Source organism: Patiria miniata, unplaced genomic scaffold, assembly GCF_015706575.1.
Source record: "Patiria miniata isolate m_02_andy unplaced genomic scaffold, ASM1570657v1 HiC_scaffold_1, whole genome shotgun sequence".
Taxonomy (NCBI): Eukaryota; Metazoa; Echinodermata; class Asteroidea; order Valvatida; family Asterinidae; genus Patiria; species Patiria miniata.
The window spans coordinates 10,181,296-10,202,694 of record NW_024037047.1 but is presented as its reverse complement, the minus strand read 5'-3'; the positions used below and the strand labels follow the sequence as shown (position 1 = coordinate 10,202,694).

The window sequence follows — 21,399 nt, the reverse complement described above, 5'->3', positions numbered from 1 at the left end:
CCTTAAAGTTTTACACGTCTGGAGGCATCATCTTTAATTTGGACCGCATAGATTTAGGAGAGTACTGAAATGCCCATTCTTGAGTTGCCTATAATTTGTTCTACTTCTTTTTATTCTAGATTGCAGCAGTTTTCCCAGCAACGGTTTGATGAAAGTAGGGCAGTGAACAGCCGCACCATTTCACTTCATATGATGGTACTGCCAAAGAGATGTGTTAAGTTGAACAGATCAATGCAAAACCAGCACAGAGGTATAAATTTCATTTTTTATCAATACATTTTTTGTAGAGTATACAGGATTCCAAGGGCATCAATCCCTTCTAAAAATGGGGGGGGGGGGGGGGGGGGCAAACAATTTGTGTATTTCCTGAAAGATTCATTTACATGAATTGGGATCCACTCATTTCTTTCTGGATGAAACAGTTCACAAGCTTCATTTGGCAATTTAATGAGTCAGATCTTTTCATCCATTGTGCAAAAAATAATTTCCATCACACATGATTCAATCTTGTGTTTTCTTTATAGTGGGTTTAATTAATTAACTGTTTTGTATACAACGGAACTGTTTTTGTTTTTGTAATTTTTTTTTCCAACTCATTTTCCATAGGATAACACATATTTTCATTCTGGAGCCCTCTTTAACCCTTTTTTCCACATCTGATTGACTTCATACTTACTTAGACAACCATGAGATATCTTGCACTGAAACTTTTTCTCATTTTGCCTTATATCTCCAGAAATGTATGTCCGATTAAATTGAAACTTAGTACACAACTATTCCGGGAAGTGTTACACAGAAAAATGGCAGTCATGTGGTGATGACATTATCACGTGATTTTATTGGAATTAATCGAATTTTTGGACCTTTAATTTATATCTCATGAACTAAAAATCAGAATTGTATGACTCTTGACTCGGACTCGGACTCGAGTCCGACTCGGACTCGAGTCCGACTCGGACTCGAGTCCGACTCGAGTCCCATTTCCTGTGACTCGGACTCGGACTGGAGTCACGATGACAAATGACAAAGGACTCGGACTCGACCCAGAGGACTCTGACTTGGACTTGCACTCGAAACTCAACCAAAAATTACCACAAATCACCTGTGTTTTTTTTCAATAATATAATTACAATTTTTGAAGACGATCCTCTCCTGAGCAAGCGTTAGGCCTATAGTTTGTGCGGTGCAGAAGAAACGCATCTTCATACACAGCACGTGTGACTTGCTTGTTTCCGATAATATTGTTTTTTTTTTTCAATTAACGTATTGAAAACATTGTACCCCAGCGTCCACAAGCTTGATATTGCGGAAATGCAAGCTTGATAGTGTTGGGTACCAAATCCTTTCCAGACACTGGTGCCTGACCTAAGTTCATTGAATTAGAGAAAAGCTGTAAAAAAATTTACACTGTGAGGTTTTAGCAGCACCTTTCATTTAGTTTCAATATTTATTGGGTTATTTCACACTTAACGAAAAATAGAAGTCTAAAAAAAAAAGATATTTAAAACACCTGAACTTTAAATGCAAAAGTTAGGCCAATACCAGTTTTGTCTGAATTGCCTTCATAACTGTTTCTGCAAATGAACTCCTCATTTCGAGAGAAAATTAGAGAAAAGCTGTGGGGGAAAATGGAAATTTACAGCACCTTGAAATGTTCGTATTTCCAATACTACATCAAAGGTGACTCTGAATCTCTGAATTCCCTAAAATGTACATTTTTCAATACAATGTTAGAGTTGACTCGTGACTCAGACTTGGACTCTACATTTGTGACTCGTGACTTGGACTCAGACTTGACTTAAAAAAGCCGAAGGAGTTGACGCCTCGCAACTGGGAAATTGACAGAGAGTCAACTCCTTCACCTCCCGAATAGGTGTGCCGGGGTACACCCTCAATGTAGCCCTTGGAAAGCCATTGGAACCTACAGGATAATCAGTGAGTGAAATTAGACAAAAAATGGATAAATATCAGTCGATCAGTTGGTATCAGTCGATGACGTCATCGTGACGTCATTGTATCGGGTCTGCAGAGTGCGAGCTGTTTCCCCCATGTATGGTGTACATGTCATGATGTCATGATGACGTTTTAAAAAACATGATTTTTTAGAAACAAATCTATGCGAATGTACGATAGTTATGAAATTTGGTGGGTAGGTAGGCAATGGTACAAGTAGTCAAAATCTGCAATGACGTCACGATGACGTCATCGACTGATACCGACTGAGCGACTGATATTTATCCATTTGTTTTCTAATTTCACTCACTGATTATCCTGTAGGTTCCAATGGCTTTCCAAGGGCTACATTGAGGGTGTACCCCGGCACACCTATTCGGGAGGTGAAGGAGTTGACTCTCTGTCAATTTCCCAGTTGCGAGGCGTCAACTCCTTCGGCTTTTTTAAGCTCGACTCATCAAGCCACTTCCATAGTGTGCTTCTGGCTCCAGCCACTGCCCTACGGCTAAAAAAGTGGAACATTATTAGAACATCAGCCGATCGGAGTGGAGCTTCCAAGGGAAATCTCTCAAAAATATGGATAATGCCATCTGTGAGTAAGCTAAGACATGACGCACACGTAGAAGTGTTCCCTAAACAAGCAGGCTTTCACCATAACAATGAGCCTTTATGTATATGAACTCAACTGTACTGAACCAGAAGGGCTATAAGAAAATGTGTCATGGACAATAATGTTGTTTCTATTTCAGTTTAATGTAGATGACGCTGCTACTAGTGGACGTTCCACCCTGTCCACTGCTCCAGTTGGTCCTGCTACTAGTGGACGTTCCACCCTGTCCACTGCTCCAGTTGGACCTGCTACTAGTGGACGTTCCACCCTGTCCACTGCTCCAGTTGGTCCTGCTACTAGTGGACGTGCCACCCTGTCCACTGCTCCAGTTGGACCTGCTACTAGTGGACGTGCCACCCTGTCTACTGCTCCAGTTGGTTGTGCTACTAGTGGACCTTCCACTCTGTCCACTGCTCCAGACGGCGCTGCTACTAGTGGACATTCCACCTTGTCCACTGCTCCAGATGGCGCTGCTACTAGAAGACGTTCCACCCTGTCCACTGCTTCGGTTGGTCCTGCTACTAGTGGACGTTCCACCCTGTCCACTGCTTCAGATGGCGCTGCTACTAGTGGACGTTCCACCTTGTCCACTGCTCCAGATGGCGCTGCTACTAGAAGACGTTCCACCCTGTCCACTGCTTCGGTTGGTCCTGCTACTAGTGGACGTTCCACCCTGTCCACTGCTTCAGATGGCGCTGCTACTAGTGGACGTTCCACCCTGTCCACTGCTCCAGTTGGTCCTGCTACTAGTGGACGTTCCACCCTGTCCACTGCTCCAGATGGCGCTGCTACTAGTGGACGTGCCACCTTGTCCACTGCTCCAGTTGGTCCTGCTACTAGTGGAAGTTCCACCCTGTCCACTGCTTCAGTTGGTCCTGCTACTAGTCGACCTTCCACGCTGTACACTGCACCAGTTGGTCCTGCTACTAGTGCAGATTCACCTGCTTTGCAACAGTTGGTCTTCCTTCCAACGGTCCGGATGGATGTAATGTAAGATGATGTATCAACACACTTTGTTGTAAATGTAGTAAAAAAAGCTGCGTCGCTGTACCACTTTTCGGGCAAACTCCATTCCAGAAACCGTCCAGAGACTGTCTAGGGGTCTAAGTCATTAAGGTCCAAAATCACAACCTGTATTATAGTATCTTTCCAAAGTCAAATTCACGCTCTGGCCTCCTAACCCAAACCATAACCAGTGTCCACATTGTGACTGTTTTCACACCTCTCCAAAATCACATCTAGAGTTAAGTTATATACACTATTACTATACCTCATAAATATTCCTGAGGCAGCCAAGGCATTCCATTGGTCCAATTCAGCAAGTCATTGCCATGTGATAGTTCTACTGTTTCCCTGCGTCTTCGATAGGGTGTGTGACGCTCAAAAACCAGGGACGTACTACATGTATCACACCTTTAGCTCGACGAATGCGCTTTCCTTTTGGCACATCAAATGCCGTCTGACGGTGCTCCCTTTGTGGTTTTAACCGAGAAAGAGCTGTTGAAATTTTAGACAAAAAGACGCTAAAAATTTATGAGTTATAGTAAAACAATACATGATTTTGAACATGATTTTTCATGGAAATAGTGCGGTGTTAGATTGATTGTTTTGCCTTGGGAGATCCAAATCATCCAACACCTTGGGTCATTAGTTTTCATTAAACATCTCACCCACAGATTCTGTGTCCCAATTGGCCAAGAGCCTGCCACATGGTGCTTTGTAATTTTGCTATCTTTCTGTGCACAGCCAAAAGGACTATACTCTAGCAACCAAAGTACTATTTGGGGCACTGTTTGTGCAAATGCATGCTGTTGTGTGCATTGAGTGTTGTGCGTTCGAACATTTTGTGAAGGGGTGGCTTGAAAGCGAGAAAGATATTTTCACCAATTTCGCAATGAAATAGAGGTTCATTTTTACCATATTGAGATTTAAATAGTTACAGAAATTACAACCAAGCAGAGTCTGTGGGGAAGGTGTTATAAAACAAATACTGACTGCTTTATGGTAAAACAAGCCAGCTCCCTCGGTGATCCATGGAATGTTCTAGTTTCCATCGATCGGCTTCGCCTTGGACACTGAATATGATTTTGGTTTAACCCGCCAGACAGTTGGTTATGATTTTGGCAAGGTGCTAACAGAGGATGTGGACTTGGAAAGTAGGGACCTCATCCTGGATTTGATTTCTGGCTCGGATACATGACCAAGGCTTGTCGTCACATTTCTGGAAAAATCACTCTCAGGCCATTCAGTGTTAAATGAAATGTTGACTATTTTTTAACTTGCCAACAATGATGGGATTTTGAAGGGCTCAATTTACCCTGAAAATTTCTTCTAAATATTGGAAGATGTTATTTTGCCATGTATTGTGTTGCTGTTGCATTGTACTGTATTTTGCTATTGTAGGGATTGTACAGATAAGACCAAAATTGTTAGTGCAATCCCCACAAAAATTATAGATTGTCCTTACTTCACAATCAACTCTAGATCAATGGAGACCTTCTTGAAATTTTCAAGTAATTTCATTTAAAAATCTGATTAACTATTCACTGTAAAGAGGTTGTTTAAAATTTTCTCAAATCTTTTATTTAATATTTCAGGATGCAAGACTTTACGAAGAATGCGAGCAACGCTGTTCATATGAACGGAGACTGGTCTCTGGAGTGGACTCCTATGTGACAGACAATAAGCCACCGTAAGCTTTGCAGTAGCTATTGATTTCAAACTGTAGGGCTGTAGTTGAAACATAAATTAAGTTCAATCCAATAACGTGTGTGTTAGCGCCATGTGAATTAATCCGTTTTGAGTAGTTTAATTTCCAAAAACTTTAACTTCACAGTTTTAACTTCACGCTCCTGCCAACAGTAGCTCTTTATTTTCAGGAAATTGGCTTGACTCTGTGGTCATACATGTACTTGTCATGAATTAGCAATGAGAACATTTTGCAGTGATCGCTGAAGTGTATGGGCAGTAAAGATAATGTTTGATATTGGACTAAAATGTTAATAAACTGATTACAGTGCACATTCTGGACAATTAAGCAAGTACATGGAAAAAATTATCATAAATTCACCGCAGATAAACACCTTACAAATAATGTGATGATAATGTAATGTTCTTTATGCACACATCACAATGTAGTCTGGGTGCAGAAACTGATATTGAATTAGGTTGACAACATTGAAAAAAAAAATTATAGGAACAAGTTGGCACTGTCAATGAGACACATGTTTATTCTTGCACCGATTAAAGCCAAGTAAGCAACAAAGTATAAATATTTATGTAAAAATGAAAAATATTGAGTTACCTTCGGTAAAAAGCTGACATTTTACAAGGTTGATTGACAATAATTTAAATTTTTGACCCCTTGTGTTGTCATGAAACTTTCTTTATAAAAGGAAGTTTCTCTCTCTTTTCAACCCAATAAAGTTATTATTTAATACTGACGCCATTTGCCGACAATTTAGACCCCCCCAAAAAAGTCTCTGGTTTCTGGTATGGAGCTTGCCCAAAAAGTGGTGCGGTGACGCGGCTTTTTTTTTTTACCTGTTTTTTTTGCTTCAAATGTCGGCTGATGACTGCAAATGGTGCCCGACTATACTTAGTGCAAATATTATGGGAGACTGGAGAGGCCACATAAAGCTTATTCTCGATCATAACCCCATCTAAAAACACGTTAAAATTGTGCAGCAGCAGGATTCCAGTCAAACCAGTGAGTTTGGCGGTTTTGAGACATCATCTTTCATTAAAAAAAAAACTTTTTCATTTTGCCGACGCGCATGCCTACGGTGACGCGCTCGCATACCAGAAACCGGAGACTTTTGGGGGGGGGGGGGCCTTAGCACTTAGCATCAGGATTTTGCAAAATCTATTTTTCCTTTTTTTTTCAGTCGAGAATCATTAGTTGCAATACTACAGCGACTCAAATGCAGTTTTGAAGAGGATGATAAAATTCAACTCACAGTTGAACGTGACCAGGCTTTGGACACTATGCTGGATATCATCATGAAAGCGATATTCACACCGAGCACACTCATTGGAATTACTTTCCGAGGAGAGGACGGTGTTGACGCAGGAGCATTACGGTCTTCATTTTCTGAAGTGGTAAAATCTCAACTAGGGAATTTACCAGTGTTCATTGAACAACCAGATGGCCTGCATCTGCAGCTAAATTATGAGTGTAAGTACATTAAGGGTTATTTATAACAGACATAATAATCACCTGTAGTGTTCCCTAAAGTTTCAAAAACACACATTACTTTCAATTACTAAAAGTTAGTTTAAAGTGAAAATTTAATTGCTGCTAGACATTTTGCATCTAGACAACTTTCAACATATATTTTCTCCTTGGTAAAAATCAAACTCCAGTTGTTTTTAAAAAGTACCACTTCAACAATCTACTGTCGCCGCTTTTCAACATTTTTTTCAAATGGAAGGTGTCAAGTTAACAAGAACAGTTGTTTGTCGTTGGCATTGGCTAGTAACTAAATTTTGTGAATAGTTCTTTGATAACTGAACAAACACAATTTCTTTAACTTCAGTGTCATTTGAAACTAAAAAATCCTTGCATTGCTCGAAAAATAGCAAATGAAAAAACCTAACTTTATTTTAAGTGAGAAAATTGAATGGAACTGAATTGAAGTGAAGTGAACTGACTGAACTGAATTGAATAGTCATTTTACTACCTAAATAATCTGATCAATCGTTTGATTTCTGGAGGCATGTGGCCTAGTGGTTAGGGTCCGTGACGTAGGAACATACATGTAGCGTCATGGGTTCGAATCCTGCTGTTGGCTACTTGTTGTGACCCTGGACAAGTCACTTTACTCCCACTTGCTTCTCTTCACCCAGGAGTGTAAATGGGTACCTGTGAGGGCACCTGTGAGGGCAGCTGTGCGCCAAATAGCAGCATAGAGCTGTATACTGTATACTAGCAGGGGTAATTATGATGCACAGCGCCTTGAGCACCTAGTCTTTATAAATACCCATTATCATTATTATTATTATTGTTATTTCTATGCAGCACTTGAATCGGAGCAATATGAAGCTGTTGGCAGGCTTATTGGCTATCTACTGGCAGAGGGCAGTGTTCTTCCTAATGTACTAGCCCCAGTCACCTTTGCTTTACTTGCCTATAGTGCAAAGAAAGTGATTTTGTGATGTCACAGACCACAGCCAGAGGATGTTGCTATATGAGGTGAATACATGTTATGTTGTTCAGACAAGTAAGTTAGTTTACAGTGACACCATTAAAGACCTCCTTCTTTGGGAAAATTTTGAGAACCAGAGGGTTTCAATGATTAGGCCAAAAAAAAGAAAAGTTCTGCTTCCGGTTACCCGACTGACCCTATTTTTAAGCTGCGACCCTAAAATTTTTATCGGCAATTCCAAAAAAAAATATAAAAAAATGATTGAATAAATAAAAATAAAAACCTTATGTCTTGTCTGTCTTCACAAAATACCTCTCAACAACCCTTTTGCATAAAAAAATGCTTGTATTTATTGTTTTCTTACTTACATTCGCTATTTTTTCAAAAGAAACCTCCGTTATTTTTACAAATTCGCTTCGCGATTCAACTACTTCGCAATTCGATGTCTATAATCACGTGCGTAATAAGTGCAATGCGGCGACGACTGGTTCCCGCCGCGCCGCGCAGGGGCCAATGATGAAAATGCAGTAACTAGTCTGTGCACGGCTATGCGATCGATAGCGCTAGCATAGCTATGCAGGCGCAGGCACGTGCTCTGTCAACTGGTCGGATTCGACATCGTAAAAATGCCAAGAAAGACATCGTAAAAATGCCAAAAAACACTGATGGAGAAAGAACATTTTTGCAAGTTAATTCACAGATTTGATCTAGCTTGTCTGTGTATGTATTTTCCGTGTTCAAGAGTTCATTTTGAGATCGCACTACTCGTATTTGGAGTGATACAATGCAGCGTGTTTCCCGAAATGTTCGACCCGTTGGCCGCGGGCACATGTACATGTACAGTGCATCACACACTTCGGAGTTTTGGCCAGCTCCCCTTCTTGACTAGCGTTGTGCATATGGTGCGAACGACCTAAATTTTCCACAAATTTTTTTATGAATTATCGAACGTAAATATATTGACAATAATTAAGGTAGGTTTTATTCACTTTTTGTGGCCATTTTGTGTATAGCTTTCGTAGTGCAATGGAAATAGTTCAGGCTAAAACTTCGCATATAATTGAATACCCCATTCAATCTGCATAAAAAAAATTGGCAAAAAAAAAAAATTCCGACCGACCGACCCTATTTTTGAAAGGCATGTAATCGGAAGCAGAACTATTCTTTTTTTTGGCCTTAGAACTATATGCTCTGGCTGTCGTCAGGAGAATGAAGGATTCCAATGATGTTGCAAAGTTATCAGTTGGATTCCAACATGAGGCGTGAGATGGTAACCTCATATCATTGTTGGAATCCCTCAGTCTCCTAATAGAGAAAGAAAAGAAAAAAAAGAAGAAAAACCTAAAACAATACAATCTAATGGTACCCCAACCCCACCCGAGCCCCCCCCCCCCCAAATAAATAAGCATCAAGTTCTGTTTAAGGTTAATCTGGCCGATCTGTCTGTTGCACATTAATCTGACTGCTTTTTTTCAAAGACATGTATAGTGAAATGGACCAAAAATTAGAGACAATGATAAGCTATTTTGACTGAAGCACTTAAAAACTTGAATGGTTTGTTTCAATTTCAGATCAATCAGGCCAATACAAAGCAGCAGTTGTTGCATGTCATAGAAGAGCACAGCATGTTGCTGACATTGGCAGGTTGTGGCTCTTGCACACTGAACAAGCAGCTGCTAGAAAAGCATCTGACTCATTTCTTTGTTGTTGATTCAAAGCATCGTGCATTTGAACAGTGAGTACCCCATGATAATTCACTGTGTATGCATATGATGTCCCCTTCATCCACCAGATACATCATCATACTAAAGGGAACAGCCACAGCTGACATTAGAAATGAACTGAAACAATGACATCAAAAATCCATTAAGCCTGCAAATATGAGTTTTCCAGCGGTTGTTCGCATACAATAATTTAAATCACCTCGACTATTTTCAACTATAGCTCTCAAAACTTCCACATTTTCCATTAAATTACTATTTGCTTTATGTAACAATGTTCATAAACAAGTGCAAACCTGACAATCTAGTCCCTTTACCTGAGGGTAATTAGTGGGAAAAAAAAGTGTCCCTTCAATTCACAAGTGGATAAAAATTTCTTCAGCCATTGTTATAATGAGACCAAAAAGTCCAGAGGTGGAGCACAGGGATAAGCACCATTCATAGATCAGTGGCTATATGAAGAGGAAAGGGGTGTAATCACCCTTCCCGTTTTTTCTCAACACACCTGCTCCCCCCCCAAGGATCTAGAAGGGGCGCTTTTGACATGGCTCCACCATGGGACTTTTTGGTCTCAATAGGATCATTGTCTGTAGAAGTTTCAGTCATTTATGATCGGGCGTGAAATTAGTACTAACCTGCTAGCCAAATGCTAGTCAAAACAGCAGCGGGCCAGTCACATTATTCCTTAAGTAGCTCTATATACAAATGTAATAGGTTTTTCTTTTAAATGTGAGAACGTTTACTTGTAACCCCCCCCCCCCCCCACACACCACCTTTTTGAAATAGTTGCCATGGTCTTGTAATGGCAACTTTTTGTTGGCTTAACTTTTAAATCAGTTTCTCTGATAAATTTCAATGTCTATTCAAAGGTTCATGCTTACATAACAACTTCCTGACTTTTACCCAAAAAAATTGGACTTGGATTGAAAATTCTAGTTTTGGAAACATAAATGAATTGACTACCCAATCGTTATGTGAAGCATACATTGACAAGCCCTCAATGTTAACATTTCATGTGCAGGCATCCACTTTAGAAAATGTTGTTAGGACTTGAAAGCAGGCTCGAAAAGTATTGCTCCCTGGGCTGCTGTGGACATGTTGATAACTTTTCAACCCAATAATGATAACCTTTTCTCTCTCAGGATGAGGAAAGGACTGCAGTGGGCGCTGATATTAGAAGACATCATGGCCAATCCTAAGAGGATGGCAGATGCCCTAGTTTACACACCCACTTCACTGGACGCATCATGTCTGCTGGCGTTGATGGATGTTCACTTTTCCTCTGACATTCAGAGGAGGAAGAAGGAGGAAAAAGTCATGACTGTCTTGGAGATGTACCTCCATGACTTAGAAGGTAATTTTTCAGTTTGAAATTGCAGGTTTTTAGATACGTCCGACATAATATTTATGCTGAAGTCATATTTTAAGGGCCAAAGCAAGGCTCTAGGCAGTAGGTTTTTACACTGCACTGTTCTGCTCCATGGGTTTACCATCAGACGTGATTTTGCGTGCATTAAGATCGGAAACGAAGGTCCATGTCCATAGCATGTTTTTGAAGGGACAAAGCATTAATAATCAGTTTTGAATAATAAACGGCCAAAATTTTAACGAAATTAAAAGGCCAAAATTTTAACGTAATTACCGTCATGTTGATCACATGATTCTCACGGCGTCGTCATACGATACCACGATAGCAGTTCGCTGCTGCTTTCAGCCTAAACTACGCGTCAATCACGGGCCACGTTTACTTCGATTAACACTGCACACAATTGTGGACTGATGTTGGGATTAGACTTAACGCACAACATGCAAAATCATGGCCCTGTGTGCAGGTTAACTCGTCTTAAACAAACTTGTCCTGGGGACAAAGTCAGTGCAGACCTGCCAACCAGTACGGTTTTGCCGTATTTAATACGGGAATTTATTGAAAATACGGCCGTACCTTTTTTCTCCATAAAATACGGGTTTTGACCATTTTGACACGCCAAAAAAAAATCCTAGTTCGGCTGCGAGTGAAGAGTGCGCAAGAAGAAACAAACGGCTGCGAACGTAGACTACGTTGAGACACGAGGCTTGACATCGCGATCAAGTAAGCTAGGGTGTCTGTGATTGGTGCATGGGATGTAAACAAACGCATGGACCGGGCGTATTAACCAATCAGATCGTTGCATACAAAAGCGCTAGGCATATAGTGCGCATACCATGTGCAACTAGCTAGCTGAGGATAATTGAGCGTGGAATTCGAAAGCAGCACTGGCGTGAAATAAATATGGCTTCGACCTCCAAAAAAGATATTAAAAGGAAGCAACTGTACAAAAAAGAGTACACCGAGAAATGGGATTTCATCCAGCCGTCCCAGAGAGGAGAGAATTACGCACGGTGTACGTTGTGTATTTCCGATTTTAGCATCGGTCATAGTGGATCATATGATATTACCCAGCACATTGAAACGACCAAGCACCGAAATATTGCCGAGACTAAGAGTGCTAATCGCTCTATTAGACAATTTATGCCATCTAATAAAGACTATGATCTGATTAGAGCGGAAACTTTATGGACTGAGTATGTTATCGAACATAACATGCCGTTCGTCTCTTCTGATGAATTCACGGACGTGGTAAAGCAGATGTTTCCTGACAGCAAGATTGCCTCAAAATTTTCTTGTCGTCGTACGAAAACTACTGCCATTGCTCGGACTTTGGGACAACAGACAAAAGGTGAGTTAGTCATTTTCGTTTAGTAGGCCTAATATTATTATTATTAATCAGAATGGTTTTGTGAGTTTTTACTGAAGTTTACTCGCCATACAGTTTTAGGTGGATTAGGGCATTTTTAAAATAAGTTGTAACGTTAAGGGGCATATAACGTCGGGGGAAATAATTTTGAAAAATCGACGCCCCCCAAAAAGAATTCCTCAAAAAATGCCTCCCTAGTAACCACAAGCTTTTGATTCACTTTTAAACTGGAATCCTGGCGTCTAGTGGAAAAAATAGAGAAAGAAATCACCGTAGTCCGTACATTTCCACATGCCCTGATTGTTGATTGAGTACGGCCGCCCCACCACGCTGGCGCCCTTATTTATCAGGATGTAGCATGCTCGCAGCAACGTGTTTTACGTTTGTGCACTGGTTCCTGTCAGCAAATATATCTTGGGCCTAACGGGCCGGGTACCAGCTGCACCGACCATGCGACCGTATCGGAGTATGCATCGACAGCTTAATGCTCGCGTACTTTTCGATGACAGGTATTGAAGCGACGACTTTTTTTTTAAGCAAACATAGTTTGGAACAAGATAAATAATGACAGTTTGCTTAGTCTGCAGACTTTCTCCTTCATTATTTATGTACTTTTAATGTGATAAACTCGTGCAGTGAAACTGAATGACGACGTTTTGTTCGAACACGAATACTGTGTCCGAAAACTGGGCGCACTATTACGGGCGCGCTGTAAAGGGCGTTGATTTTTTTTTTTAATTTATAAATTCCCTCTCACCGCCCGACCCCGGGAACCAAATCTGTAATCCAACTAACTGAGAAAGGTCTTGAATTGAATTTGAAAATTATTTTTTTATGTTACCTAGGCTATTACCTATTACCTTATGACTTAGTTTCAGCGGGCCCTTTTTTTTAAAGTCCCTGAATACAGCAAAGCTCTGCTCAATTTTTTTAAAGTAGGTATTTCTAAAATCCTCACACCATGTGGAAAAGGAGTTACACTGGCAGTAAATCAAAGAACTACTTTACTTTTTTTTAAAAAGTGATCCCTATCGTCAAATGCCCAGCACAATTCAACCATAGTTAATGTTTTGTCCCTTCTGTTTTACTTTCTTTTCAGATGATATCACACATAGACTGAGACAAACACGTTTCTCCTTGTCTACTGAAGGCAGCTCGGATAGGGGTGCTGAAGAACAGCTGTATCCAATCGTTGTTCGGTACTTTGATGAAAACGTGAACAGAGTTGTGGGTGTGTTACTTGAGATAGCTACAACAGAAAAAAGGTCAACAGGTGCAAATATCTTTGAACTGCTTGATAATGCCTTGAAAGAAAAGAGAATCCCTTGGGAGAATTGCATCTGCTTCTCTGCAGACAACGCATCAGTCATGATGGGCATTCACGCGGGTGTAGCAACATATGTCAGGAAGCAGAATCCAGATGTTTTTGTTCTCGGGTGTCCCTGTCACCGTCTACATCTAGCAGCAGAAAAGGGAGCATCCACACTGCCATTCACTCCCGTTGATGTACTGATCGCAGTGTTCTACTACCTGGAGAAGTCATCCAAGCGCCACAAAGAATTGAAAGGAGTGCAGACCCTGTGTGGCACAGCAAATCACAAGATACTAAAACATGTATGCACACGATGGCTGTCCCTTGAAAAAGCCTTGAACCGATTGTTAGAACAGTGGCCAGCATTACTGGAATACTTCAAGCGGGAAGCTGGTCATGGGTCAGAGAAAAGAAAGAATGAAGAGAGTTCAAATCAACCAAAGAAACAGAAATCAAACCAAACCAAAGACAGTGAAAGCAGTGCAGCAGGAACATCCACTGGAAGAACAACTACTGGAGTTCACACTTCAAGTCAAACCAAAGACAGTGAAAGCAGTCCAGCAGGAACATCTACTGGAGTTCACACTTCAAGTCAAACCAAAGACAGTGAAAGCAGTCCAGCAGGAACATCTACTGGAGTTCACACTTCAAGTCGAACCAAAGACAGTGAAAGCAGTCCAGCAGGAACATCCACTGGAAGAACAACTACTGGAGTTCACACTTCAAAGAGCTGCAGTGGATTTGCTAGGGCAATAGGTGCATACACAAGAAGAAAACTACCGCAAATCTGGCTTCCAAGGGTAGTGCTGCAGCATCTGCGAAGAAAGGTTCATCATCCAAAAGCAGTGGGCCTGGTCATGTTGGTGCGATTGCTGCCAGGCAGAAAAGTAAAGTTCAAGTCCGAGGCAAGAAAGCAGTTCACCCTAAGTAGACATTAAAGCCAAGCACTACATCAACCTCAAAATCAAAACCAACCAGTAAATCGGCCTCAAAACCAAAGCCAGCCATGAAAGCAGCTGCAAAGGCTGAAGAAATTCACGCAACACTAGCAGATGACTACAACAAACTGTACTGTTTGTTTTTGAAACAGACAATACCACTATTCACCCACCTTAACTTGGAACTTCAAAAAGATGAACCGATGGTACATGTGCTACATGACAAATTAAATGGTTTTCTTAAAAACATTATGCTGAGATTTGTGAAGCCAGTCATCATCAAAACTTCCCCAGACCTGAAAGAGTGCCAGTACAAGGATCCAACTAACCAAAGGCCAGATGCAGACTTAATGTTGGGACAAGAAGTCAGAGACTTCATAAGTAGTCCTAAGTTCTCTTCAAGTCAACTGGAGGAGTTCTACAAACTGTCAGGAAGTACTTCACTGCAGTATGTGATTACGTCATCAGTACATTCCCCTTGAGTGATGAACTGCTGGAACATGCAGGAGTGGCTAATGTAAACAAGCGACTTGAAGAGAGTTTCTCTTCTGTTTCATATTTTGTGAAGAGATTCCATTTCATGGAGGATAAATTGGATCAGTTAGAGGTGGAATTTGCAAACTACCAGGTTGATGATGAACTGGATTCATTGTTGGAGAAAAGGGCAGATGACACTTGGTTTGATATCTCTCACATGAAAGACAAAGCAAGCAGTCAACTGAAGTATCAACACCTCCCACAGCTGATGCTCATGATCCTTTCCATTTCGCATAGAAATGCAGAAGATGAAAGAATTTTTAGCATCGTCAGGAAAAATGCAACAGAGTTCCGATCAAGTTTGAGTACTTCAGTTCTCTCAGACTCTTTAACTAGCAAGATCTACTGGCAAGCAGCAGGGATTCCTTGCCATAGCCGTGTGCTGAAAAACAACCTACTCCTGAAGTGCAAGAAGGCAACTGTCATGTCTAACACGCGAAAACTTTGATGTACACCTGTAAGTATTAAAGTTGGAGCAATTGCAGCAACATTAAACCTTTGTAAGCTCGTTTGTGCATTAAAACAAAATAATACAGGTTTTTAAGGAAAAATACAGGTTTTTGAGTTTCAGAATACAGTTTTGTTATCTCACAGGTTGGCAGGTCTGTCAGTGGTCCAAATTCAGTTCGAGTTGATTTAGAACCCGGTTAGACCGAGTTGACTTGAGACCCAGTTGACATAAGCGAGACAGGGTACCGAGCTGACTCAGAACTGATTGACTAAGACCGAGTTGGTGAAGGGTCGAGTTGGCTTGAAATTAACCAGCCATGGCCAATCAAGATCATGATCCGATAAACATGTACACTTCTGGAATAAGAAAAATACGTATAGTATTTTAGATGCTTGTTGGCAGCAGACAATAATTTATCACTCCTGTCAGTAAAAACTAGTTTGGTGCCTTGAGTTTCATTTGAATAGAGGAAATGGATTCATATATTTTTCAGTTACAAATGCATGTAATCTATCTCTTTTATGTATAATTTACTGTGTCCATTAAAATTGAAAATATTGAAACCATTAACCCCCAGACAGGATGATAGTATCAGTGTTAAACATTACTTAAACCAAAATCATCATTGCATGTTTTGCTGATCAAAGTTGCTGGTACAACTATATGAAACAAAATAAATCATTAAAAAAACAAAATTTGCACAATTGCAGGGTTTTGTAAATGCACAGTTTCGATGTTGGTATGGTGATGGTGGTGTGGGGAGGGGTAAGCAAATGTCATATTTTGTGTGCAGTTAAATCCCAACATCGGTCCCCAGTTGTGTGCAGTTCTAAATCGAAGAAAATGTGGCCCGCAATTGACGTGTAGTTCAGGCTGAAAGCAGCGGCGAACAGCTACCACCGTGCATGGCCCACATGGCACGCTGACCGTGTCGTACCGCAAGATGACACGGTGTGATAAATGTGATGGTAATTACGTTATATTTTTGGTCATTTATTATTCAAAACTGATTAAAAATATGCTTTGGACAGGGTCCTCGTTTCCGGTCTTGACCACACAGTCCTTTTGACGCACGCAAAACCCGTCACGTCTGATGGTAAACTCATGTAGCAGAATGGTGATGTGTAAATTAAAGCCTTCCGCCAAGAACCTCACTTTGGCCCTTAAAATATGGGGTCAGCATAAATATTAAGAAGGGCGTATTGGGGACTATTAAAACTCTCAAATGAACAATAGTGATGTAATTGCAAGGGCCATTGGAGTATTGCAGGTTATCTTTACGTGATAAGGGATTGACGGGAAAGGGCCACTTTTATGTAATGACCTAATGCTGATGTCATTGCTTCTCGTGTTATAATTACACTTTGATATTTCAAATGTTAGAAAAACATAAGTTCCTCAAGTTTGAGTGAATCTTAATGTCACAATTGATAAAAAAAATTGTGACCCTTAATTGGCGTTGAACCAAAAGTACTGTACCTTCAAATCTGTAGGTGGTGATATGCATGTAAATGAGTAAAAATGTCACCAACATCACATTTTGAGTAAACTCCATTGGCAGAGAGAAATAATTATGTGACCAATAACTTTTAAATTGATGGGTATGTTGAGGTTGGCTATATAATCAATTTAAAAATCATTTAACATTGACAATACATACAGGCATGTGTGTGGGGCTTCTAATTAATAAAACGGAAGGCAGTATGTAACTCAATACTGTCTCGATTCGAAATGTATACCAAGTAGCAGATACGTGAACTTATCCAAAAATTGAACTTGCTTGTAAATATTAGGAAAGCAATTGATGAATGCATGTATACATTTCATTAGGGCAATTAGCATTTTTGTGCAGTAACATTAGTTTTTAATGTTATGTAATACATTCCTCTGATCTTCCAGAAATCGGACAGCTAGGACAGTTTCTTCAATTTTTGACGGGGAAAAAGACTCTTCCCCCACTTGGATTTAAGGCGCCACCCTCTATCAAGTTCAGGCATCCTGAAGATGTACCCAATGGAGATCACACTAGGGACTTCCCAAAGGTGTGCGCCTGCTTTCACGTTTTGACGTTGCCTACGGGACACAGGACAACACTGGAGTTGCTGAAAGTGCTGACCAATACAGTCAGCATTTGTAGCGACCTGTTCACAGATGCATAAAGCAACATTTTTGCAATTGCTCTCAGTAAGTTGCTATCAGTAAGTTGGTCAAGGAAACAGTTAACGGTCACAATTTATAGGATGTGATATTATACAAATAGAACGTGGTTTGTCGGGAAATAGTGAAAACTAATGACCCGGGGTGTTGGATGATTAGGACTATCTCCCTCGGCTTAATCCAACACCGAGTTCATAGTATACACATATGGACTGGCTATGAGGTCACTATATAGTGCACATCTATGCCCCCGAGGGACTGTGAGTGACCAGATGAGGGTCCTTTTCCCCCCTAGGCTGAAGGCTGATGGATATAGGACCCTCTTCTGGTCACTCACAGGTCAGAGGGGGCATGCACTAGTGGCCAAATTTAGCCAGTCCATCATCACAACTCAAACTTGAGAACCACTCAAAATTGAAAACCATCCCTGTTAGCTTCCTCAAATGCTTCACGAGTTTATTATGAACAGTCTTGATTTTGACGTACATGTATTGAACTTGCATTCAGTCATTAACTCAAAAGCAATTCTACATTAAAAAACCCTTTTGGTTTTCCATGATCCTTATGCAGGTTTTTAGGAACACATACTGTGAGGGCGCTGCAACCAGTCAAAATTTTTAAGACTAGTACACGACCGGGCACAAGTCTCTGGAATTTACGTGCGCGTGATGCCTTGGCTCATGTCCAATTCCCGCTGACTCAGTTTCATGTACTAGCCTATATTAGGTGAACCACACGTGAGAGCTAGTATATCTCAGCCAACCAGAATAAAAAACCAGGAGAGATGTATTATAATTTTCACTATTTCCATGCAAAACCATGTTCTATTTGTTTTACTATACCTCATAAATATTTTAGGGTCTTTTTGATTTCCACCAGTTCTTCCTCGGTCAAAACAACAAACACCGTTGGACAGCATGTATGTACACGTTTGCCGCACGGAAGCGCGTGCGTTGACCAAGGGGTGTAGATAATACCTCCCTGATTTTTGCGCATCATGCGGGCATACGAAAACGCGGGGAAAGAGTAAAACTGTCACACGGTTCAGTTGCTGGAATGGACCAATGGAATGCCGCGGCTACATGATGAATATTTATGAGGTATAGTAATATTGTTTATTTCACCTACTGCATAATGTGAATGCCAGCATGCACTTGTAACTAGTCCTTGCAAAAATAAGCTTCCTGAAAAACAAAATCCTATTCCACTCTTGGTAGCAGACCATTATGGAAAAAGAAATGAAGAAATGGACTTCTGTCTGTCTGCAACAGATTTGTTTTTTTTTTGCATCCTTCTGCAATATTTGCTAGCTTAACTAATTTCAAATAACGTACCTACAATTTTATGATTATCAAACGATACTTTTGTTTAATAACATTTGAGATAGTAACATGTCACACTTCCTTCAAAAGTTAACCCTAGCTCCAAAGGGTGTGTGAAAAATTGTGTGAAAATTGGAGGACACAGGACTGTTAGGGTTAATGCATACACATAATGCATAAGAAAGGCTACGTCCAAAATAATATAAATAGCATAATTATTCTTCTGGTGAGGATTGGCAGACCCCTCAAAATATAAACAAAAATCACTTATTTGGTATAAGATCACTTACATGTAATGACACGATTATGATGTTATCTCAGGTTTCACATATCAGATATAAGGGCTTAAAGTACAAATCTTATAATGACATCACATACCCCTTTATTACATCATCGTAAGCATAATTCGTGTTGCAGATTCTTCACTAGGGCTCCTAGACTGTAGCAAGTTTGAAGCCTATTGAGAGAATATTTGGATGGATTGATTTTTGTTAAAGGATATTCAGCAATAATTATCTTGTTTTATATATTCATGCATCCTGTTACGTGTAACCACAGTTACATAAAATTTGCTGAAATTTGTTTAAGAAAATGTTTTTGTACAAAACTATTTCCACAAGAGTACTGCATTTTTCAGGCTTACGTAGTACATAATTGTGAAAGTAATTCAGTTGTTCTAGACAATTTTTATTCAAAACAAGCCTTCCATCAGCTTGTTAATGTCAGACGTTCAGTAGGTCCCGTTTCTATGAGACCTTATTAGTTGGTGTACTAATGTTACGTGTCCATAGGTAATTGGAGACTGTTTTATATGCATTTCAAGTCATATGATCGTTTCATGATCAGATGAAATGCTTCACCTAGGATACAGAAATTTAAATATTGTGTGTTGGGTTAGTTTACTGGACTCTTTCTCCTTGCAATACCCCCATGCATACAAAAGGGGTTGGTATGAAATTTCAGCTTTTTAACAAATTAAAACGTGTGTTAGACTTCAGCTTGTATCCTCAATTTCTATGTACAAAGCCAAGTGATTTGCAGAGTTCAGTGTTTTTAAGGATTTCAAACTGGTTTCAGCTGTTTATCATGAGTCACTCACATGGGAAGATCAAGCCTTTTCCTTAATACTTGTATTCATATTTAAAATTTCACAAAAGAACTCCTCAATATTGAGGTGCACTTGGTGGTTGTTGGAGGATCTATTGAGGACTGAGGGAAGTGTCCTTGTCCCGACTTCCATTTGGAAGCTTTTTTTTTTTTTTAGAGATTCCTCTTAACTTGATGAAAGGCTCAAATTTTTAAAATTTGATTGCTTGTAACAGTATTATAAATCAGTTAAGAGATAAAAGTCTTGGTTGGTTTTAAACAAAGTTTCCAGCGGCACATGTAATTTTGAATTCCTAGAATTCCCTTTCCAGCGCAAGCACATTTTCATTGTTTAATGCGCAAAGTCGTCACATAAGCATGCACAATACTATACTATGCGAGGCAGTACTTCCTTGTCCTCAATTCCCATCACACTGGTACACCTGCCTGTCGCATGACGCTGCGCCACATGTGTTGCGAAGGGGTCCATTGTGTTATGCACACCGGAGAGGGCAATTCGCCTCGGGTGCCATATTTCCCCAAGAGTGTTCAAAACACACGGGCCCCAATCACGACAAGCAACAATTTTTTTTTATACCACGGCAATAGATTCCAATCATCTGAAATTGAGGGTTTCCTTCAATTTCTCGCAGAAGTATTCAATAAGGAGGACAACTTCTGCACCGTGAAAAATCGCACAGAAGTTTTTGAAATTTATTTCAGAATAGACTAGTCCATTCAGCCCTAACCACCAATTACAGCTGATCAAAGCGTATACGCCCGCATTTAGTACAAGCGTGCTCTATACGCGAGTACAGCCAGGTGACATTACTGATGTACATGTACTAGGCGCGCTGGTGAACATGAATTTTTGTGGCCCGCTACATGATTGGTTCTCGACCAATAAAAACACAGGATCCATTACCGTGGTACAATAGGAGTTGTTTATCAGCTATAGGCCCTTTTGTTGAAGGAACACATTACACAAACACGTTTTGATTTTCTACTTTTAAAGGTATTTATGAATGGGAATTAAGGTGTACTTGGTATATAAAAACAGTGTTTAAAACAGCTGAAGTCTGGCCTCTGGCTTGGGTAGTTATCTGGCTTGGGTAGTTATCAGCATCAAGACTTAAACATGTTCATGTATTAAACAGACAATTTAGAAACTCCAAAACACACATTTATTCCTTTAATAAAAAAGAGACTTGTGGAAATGAGAGATGACTGTATCACATATGTACCAACAACTTGAAACGTTGCACATAATTTATTTCATATACCCGTGAAAGATTAATCCTTATTAATTTTATGTTGTCTTTCAAGTTGCAAATAAAAGTGCCGTCCATGAAGTGAAATTCCGAATAAATATTATTGTTAGTCCTCATAATTCAGATTTTGTTTCAGTGTTATCATTCAAATTCAATACT

At 40.1% G+C, this 21,399-nt stretch overlaps 2 protein-coding genes across 2 annotated transcripts; both read left to right on the top strand.

Moving 5' to 3' along the window:
• Positions 1–2,684: 2,684 nt before the first annotated feature.
• On the top strand, positions 2,685–21,363 carry LOC119730260 (mucin-5AC-like). The gene is made up of 7 exons (XM_038203069.1): positions 2,685–3,553; positions 5,161–5,255; positions 6,451–6,740; positions 7,584–7,757; positions 9,282–9,445; positions 10,574–10,785; positions 17,304–21,363. The coding sequence occupies exons 1-2, from the start codon at positions 2,685–2,687 to the stop codon at positions 5,237–5,239; spliced, it is 948 nt and encodes a 315-aa protein (XP_038058997.1). The 3' UTR covers positions 5,240–5,255; positions 6,451–6,740; positions 7,584–7,757; positions 9,282–9,445; positions 10,574–10,785; positions 17,304–21,363.
• LOC119730249 (zinc finger MYM-type protein 6-like) lies at positions 11,203–17,563 on the top strand. The gene is made up of 3 exons (XM_038203060.1): positions 11,203–12,148; positions 13,266–14,405; positions 17,304–17,563. The coding sequence occupies exons 1-3, from the start codon at positions 11,701–11,703 to the stop codon at positions 17,561–17,563; spliced, it is 1,848 nt and encodes a 615-aa protein (XP_038058988.1). The 5' UTR covers positions 11,203–11,700.
• Positions 21,364–21,399: the final 36 nt, after the last annotated feature.

Bases quoted from the DNA above. Each gene is read 5' to 3' on its own strand.
- LOC119730260 (XM_038203069.1), top strand. From the start codon at position 2,685: ATGTTGTTTCTATTTCAGTTTAATGTAGATGACGCTGCTACTAGTGGA. The intron at 3,554-5,160 runs GTAAGATGATGT...TTAATATTTCAG, and splicing joins ACGGTCCGGATGGATGTAAT to GATGCAAGACTTTACGAAGA.
- LOC119730249 (XM_038203060.1), top strand. From the start codon at position 11,701: ATGGCTTCGACCTCCAAAAAAGATATTAAAAGGAAGCAACTGTACAAA. The intron at 12,149-13,265 runs GTGAGTTAGTCA...CTTTCTTTTCAG, and splicing joins TTTGGGACAACAGACAAAAG to ATGATATCACACATAGACTG. The intron at 14,406-17,303 runs GTAGACATTAAA...CTGATCTTCCAG, and splicing joins AAGAAAGCAGTTCACCCTAA to AAATCGGACAGCTAGGACAG.